This window comes from Prinia subflava, chromosome 9 (assembly GCF_021018805.1).
Source record: "Prinia subflava isolate CZ2003 ecotype Zambia chromosome 9, Cam_Psub_1.2, whole genome shotgun sequence".
NCBI lineage: Eukaryota > Metazoa > Chordata > Aves > Passeriformes > Cisticolidae > Prinia > Prinia subflava.
The window spans coordinates 13309036-13314934 of NC_086255.1; the positions used below are offsets into that span (position 1 = coordinate 13309036).

Consider the following 5899-nt stretch of genomic DNA (forward strand, 5'->3'; position numbering starts at 1 on the left):
AGAGGAAGGGAACAAAAACTAGAAAGGAGCCTGAGCTGAGGATCCACTCTGGATTTCCTACGTGAGTCCAGGTTACTGAGAAACTCCCTGTCCCAGGGCATCAACAGAGCCAGCACGACAGAAGAGTCCATGGTGCTTCTCAGGGACAACAACATCCAGTGTGTCAGACAAGGAGGACTGGGATGGGCATTGACATGGGCCAAGAATGCAAGACAGACTGCAGACAAACCGCCAGAGAAACACTGACGGGCAGAGCCAGCCACCACGGGTGAGAAATGCCACCTGGCTCAAGTGCAGAAAGGATCAAACCCTCTCCAGGTACCCAGGCATGAGGGGACACAACTCCTCAGCAAAGGTCACAACTCAAACTTGGCCCACTGAAGCATGCATGGGAAGAATTTGCCAGCCAACAGTGGCCTTTCTTCAGACCTGATGCCTGAGAGATCTTTATTGAGTGTAAGAACAGTTCTTTACAATGCAGATTGACCCAGAACCTCCCCGAAATCAGGCTGTGAGCTCCCACCCCACCGTAATTGCAGTCAAGAACAGAGCCTGGGCCCCATTTTCACAGTTCCACGTATATAAAACACACCAAACTGTGAGTAAGCAAGAGCAAACACATTAGAATCAGTGAAAGTGCCTGTCCCACAGCTGGCTTTACATCCATCTGCTGGAGAAGGGGCCAGGACTGAGTATTTCACAGCCAGGGAAAGGGAGTGCACAGAGCAGAGGTCCAGGACAGCAAAAAGGCACAGGGTAAGGATCACCTCCTGCATCCCCAACTCCCAGAACAGGGACTGGGGAGAGGGGATATACCAGCAGCATCCATCCAGTTTTGGGATCACCCTCCCAGAGCTGTGTGAAAGGAGACACTCCAGTGCTGGGAGCAGCCTCTGCTCCCCAAAATGTTAAAACAGCATTTAAAAAAAAAAAAGAAAAAAAGAAAAAAAAAAAAAGGCAGCAAATGTTGAGGTCCTGGCAACAGGTGTCCAAGGTAAAAATCATCCAGTGAGAGAAGTCCCAGTGAGTACCTAGGGGAAGAACCAGGTTGAGACCAGCAGAGTTCAGCAGCACATTCCACCCACACTTGCCACACCAGTACCACAGCCACCCAGACCCTTCCTCCAAGGCAGCCTGGCCCCTCACCTTGCCTGCAGCCAAGTTACTGCTTCCTCCTCCTACTTCTTGGCTGGCTTAATAGGAGGAAGCTCCTCCTCATCCTCCTCAGACAAGTCATCGTCCTCTAAGGAAGCCTCTTCCCTGTGCACTGGGACACACAAGTAACTGTTAGTCACCAATGTATGTCACTGCAAATACAACTGGCCCACAAGAGCAGAGCAGCCCAAGGAGCTCTGAAGCAGCTTTCACAGCAGCTAACAGTGGGAAGTAAACAGCATCCCAGTTGGAGGAGGTATCAGAGGGGAATGGTGACAGACATGAAGAAAGGGGACAGTTTGAGACATCCACACCTTTTCCTATGCAAGGCCTTATGGCAGGGAAGGAATCCCTGCACTGAGATGGCCCCTGGGGAACCAGCAGAAAGGAGGGACAGGGCATGCATGCCAGGTAGCACCCAGAGCATCTCCCAGCGGCTCCCTGGCTGTTGACACTGGAGCTCCTTCACACCCCTCATTCCTCCCAAGCTTTTCCCCACCCTTCATCCTTACTGATCCTGTGCCAGCCAGAGAGGTGCACTGGGCCAGAGCCCGCTGCCAGGCGAAAGGTCACTGGAGGCTGCAGCTTGAAGTTGTCCAGACTCAGCTGCAAAGAGCAGAGATGGAGCTGAGTTAGGGGCAGAGGCAAAAAGCAGAATATCCTGTAGTTCCCAGTACAGCACCTGGCCCAGTTAAACGTGTCCATCTGAGGGCACCTCCAGCCAGGCCAAGGGTACCCAGGGCATCTGCCTGTGAGCTCCAGATCGTGGATCAGGATCCACAAACATCCAGAGCTGGCCTGTTCCCTGCAGCCACCCGCCCCTGAGTCTTCAGCCTCTTACCAAGGGCTGGCATGACAACTTCAGATTGGCCACAGGCACAGCAATCTCTTGGTTCTCGTGGTTTCGCCCAACAACTTCCACCACATTGCACTCGTCCTTGGCACCATCAGTGAGGCAGACCTGCGTGGGAGCAGAGATGGTGAACAAATGCTCTCCCAAGGGACACATCTGGAGCTGAAGCTCTCCACAGGACAAGAAACCCACAGCAATGCTACCAGCCCAGATGTCATGCAAGGTGTGGGGATGCTGCTCCACAAAACAGGGAGAGCACTGGACAACCCCATAGCACGTCCCCTGACTGCCTCAGAGAGGGCTCTGTGCCTTTCCCAGCTGTGACAGCTGTTACTGCAGTCACCTCAAGGGATGGCACCTGGACTGCATTTTCTGCTGATCTGATCCATGCTAGCAGGTTCTGTGCTCCCAGGATAGCAAACATCCCCAGGGAGAGCCAGGAATGAAGCCTTGTACCTCTCTGGCCTTGGGGAGCAACAAGCCAGAGACGCAGCCGGTGTGACGCTCCAGCAAGGTCAAATACAAGAGGAAAATATTTTTCTTCACCACCTGCCTGGAGCATTCCCCGACTCAGCAGTCTCCTGCCACCATAGGCTTTGCACGAGCACATCCGTATGATGGCTAAACGTGACCAGTCTGTGTCCTGCCCCAAGAGCAGCCAGTCCTAGGACCTCAGCCAAGGGAATCCCCTGATCCAGCCCAGCCAAGGAAGGAGGATGAGAATGGAAAAGGGGCATAAGGATATGGGCAACAACAGGAGAGAACAAGCACAGTTAATTTGCATTTCTCTTACCACAGACAGTGCTAAAATGTGGTCAGAGTCATCTTCTTCATCCACCTGAAATGTATAAGATTTGGTACTGGCAGTCAGCTCACAGCCTAGGAGATTAAAAAAGCAGTAGCAAGCATTACACAACACCAGTCGCTACAGGCAAAGGGTTCTGAGGGGGAGCCCTGGCCAGGCATGTGCATGGCATTCCCAAAACTCTTTGTTTTCTCGTGTGAGGAGCAGCATCAGACCAAGGCACCCTGAACTCCAGGGTCCCAGAAAACTACACACCCTCCTCTACACCATGCAGGGACAAAACCTGATGTCCCCAAAGCAGGCTGCCATGAAGCAATGCCCATGGGCACCCAAAGTTCCCAAGCACTGGCAGGGCAAGGTTCTTCCCCTCTGGAGAGAAGAACAGTCAGGGCACACCATTGAGGGAAACAGGAGAGAGCAGACAAAACCCTGACTCTGCTCATGCCATTGCCAGTACACCTTTTTCTTGGATGGGAGTCTGGAAGTAGAGACAGACACAGAGTGCCAGACCTGAATGATGAGCACAAACCAAGGGGAGGATGCCAGGCCAAGCTGCAGGAAGCTGGAGTCCCTCAAGAAAAGTTTTGAGAAATATTTTATTACATACTTCTTCGGACAGTTACAAAAACAAGGGAGATGCATAACTACGTCCTTAGCTCTTAGGATCGGGATTCAGCCGACCAAAAGGAAGGACTAAAGTGCCCTGGGTGTGTTTACTTATTGCAGGATGATTCACCAGCTTGAAGCTGATCAGAAAAACACAGAGCTGAGCCCTGCATACCAGTGCCGGCATTTCCAAGGGAGAGGAATGAGCTTTCATGAGCGCAGCCCGGGGCAGGACCTCTTTCTTCCCGTGCTTATATATTCAACTTACCGAGGGGAGAACCAAGCCCCAGGTGCATGAAAGGCCCGGCGAGCTGCAGCTCCGCCGGTCGCACACGTGTCTGGGAGCAGCGCAGGGCCACGTGTGGCGGGGCTTGCACGGAGCGGCCGAAACCCCTCCCGAGAGGAGGGACGCGGCTCCAGCGCCCTGCGGCGGGCGCCACGAAACGCTGACGTGCGAGCGCGGGGGATTAACCGGAGGAACGGGAGAGGCCGGCAAACCGGGACTGCCAACCCACCGCGCCATTAATCCCAGTTCTCTAAAGCCGCCAGAACACCAAGACCCCACGCAGCTCCCCCCAGACCGCCCCGGGACCCCCCAGCATTGCCTGTTGCCTCCCAGGCCCGGCCATACACGCGTCTCTCCACACCGTGGTCCCCCCGGCACGATAATGCCCTCCACGTGTCTCTTCATACCCACGCGTCTCCCTCGCCTCCTTCCCACAGGTCCTGCTGGCCCCACACGTGTCTTTCCAGCCTCCACGCCGTCCCCATTACTCACCAAAGTCTCTTTCTGCCCCGTCTCTCTCCTGCTCCCTATTTATTGCCCCGACGCGTCTCTCCTGCCCGTCAGTTCTCTCTCACTCTCCTACGTCTCTCTCGTCCCCACACCGCCCGCCTCGTAACTCACCTCCCTAATTCCTTAGGACCCCGCAGGGGATCATTCACATTCACTCTCCCTCCCCCTTGCCCGTGTTCCGCTCCCCCGGCCCGGGCCGCTCACCGAAGAGGACGCTGCCGGGGCAGGCGGGCCCGTGCGGCTCCATGAGGCGGCGGCGCTGGCAGCGGGTGTGGGAGCGGGGAGGGGCGGGCTGTGCCGTGCCGTGCCGAGCCGCCCCGCCACGCCACGCCCCGCGCCCGCCCCTGGGGACCGAACCAGGGCCCTGCGGCAGCGCCCCGCACCCTTTAACTCGGGGGTTTCCTACCCATCCTGGCCCTTCAGAATTTACTGACCCCAGCAGCAGCTGTGGAAACGCCACACGGGAAAAACGGCCCTTACTAGCGGCTCCCCTATCGCCCTTCGCCCGGCCCACGGCAGCAGCCGTCCCAGCACTGGCGAGGAGATCCAGGGCACTTACAGAGCTGAGGGCATAAAGACGGGTACCGCGGGCACAGGAGGGTGACAAGGATGGAGGGAGGGCCACAGCGGGAGGGACCTGTCCATCTCTATATCTTTAAGTATGGGCGAGAGCAGCGTGACCTGACACTGGGGACTGCAGCACAGGAATGCTTGAGTGCAGAAGGCAACATCCCACTTCAAAATCTACAGCAAGGAGAGGACAAGACTAACCTTTCAAAGCAGAAAGGGAAACAGTCTGCTTGGTGCTGCAGAGGAGCAGCCAAATTTAAACAAACTCCACTAATGAAGAGCTCACACTGCATTCTGGGGACGAACCTGGCTCTGCTCCCACCACAGAGACTTCTGCTAGCCAGCCACTCGCTTTGCTTGAGCTGGAGTAGGTTCAAGAAAACGCTGGCTGAAGAGGTTTGAAAAGCTGAACCGGGTCCCAGAAAGAAGCAAGCAGCAATGGTTACACAAGCACACCCATGTGCTTCTCAGCGGCTGCTCTGCGCAGACACCTCACCCTACCTGACCTGTCTGCAGCCACCACCCCCGTGGGGCGATGGAGGCAGGAGCAGCCACTGCTGCATTGTGCTCCCTTAAAGGAAAAGAGTCTGATGCAACATCAGAGCCTCTTTTCCCAGGCCAACATGTGTTGTACAGAGATGTCTGTCATAACCTCAAGAAATAGGCTTTAAGAAAACATAGTGCACAATACATGCAACATATTATTTGTTTTAACAGAGAACATTTACTGGGCCAGGAGAAAAGTTTTCACCTGCTGTCTTCCCTGCTTGGCTTGTGTGTTATCCTGTTCTCCACACTGTACAGCTTCTGAACCACACCACCAGTGCACTTGTGCAGCAGGTGGACAAACTCTTGTGAACCAACTTAGGAAACAGCTGCTTTTCATACCCCTGGCCCATCCCTTCGCTTAGCTGTCACTCTACGCAGGAAGTTACTTGCTTTAGGTATCCCAATATTTATCTTCCCAAGTCAAATTTTGTGGATATACAATTGCCAACACCAAAAGCAGACAAGTCTCTAACAGCTGATCCCAGGGACATCAAACATAGTGTGAATGTAATGTACGTTGCTGAACCACTTCTGGTTCTGGACCAGCTCATACACAAAACACACA

At 54.7% G+C, this 5899-nt stretch overlaps 1 protein-coding gene across 2 annotated transcripts; it reads right to left on the minus strand.

Moving 5' to 3' along the window:
* Positions 1-363: 363 nt before the first annotated feature.
* Positions 364-4741, minus strand: NPM3 (nucleophosmin/nucleoplasmin 3). Of its 2 annotated transcripts, none has more exons than XM_063405464.1 (6): positions 3688-4385; positions 2802-2887; positions 1997-2116; positions 1668-1761; positions 1147-1267; positions 364-1031 (listed from the first exon to the last, which is right to left on the minus strand). In XM_063405464.1, exons 1-5 carry the CDS (start codon positions 3713-3715, stop codon positions 1179-1181), a joined length of 417 nt encoding a protein of 138 aa, XP_063261534.1. In that variant the 5' UTR covers positions 3716-4385; the 3' UTR covers positions 364-1031; positions 1147-1178. The 2 variants fall into 2 exon arrangements, with proteins under 2 accessions (XP_063261534.1, XP_063261535.1); XM_063405465.1 differs by lacking the exon at positions 3688-4385 and adding an exon at positions 4420-4741 and having other exon boundaries at positions 366-1031.
* Positions 4742-5899: the final 1158 nt, after the last annotated feature.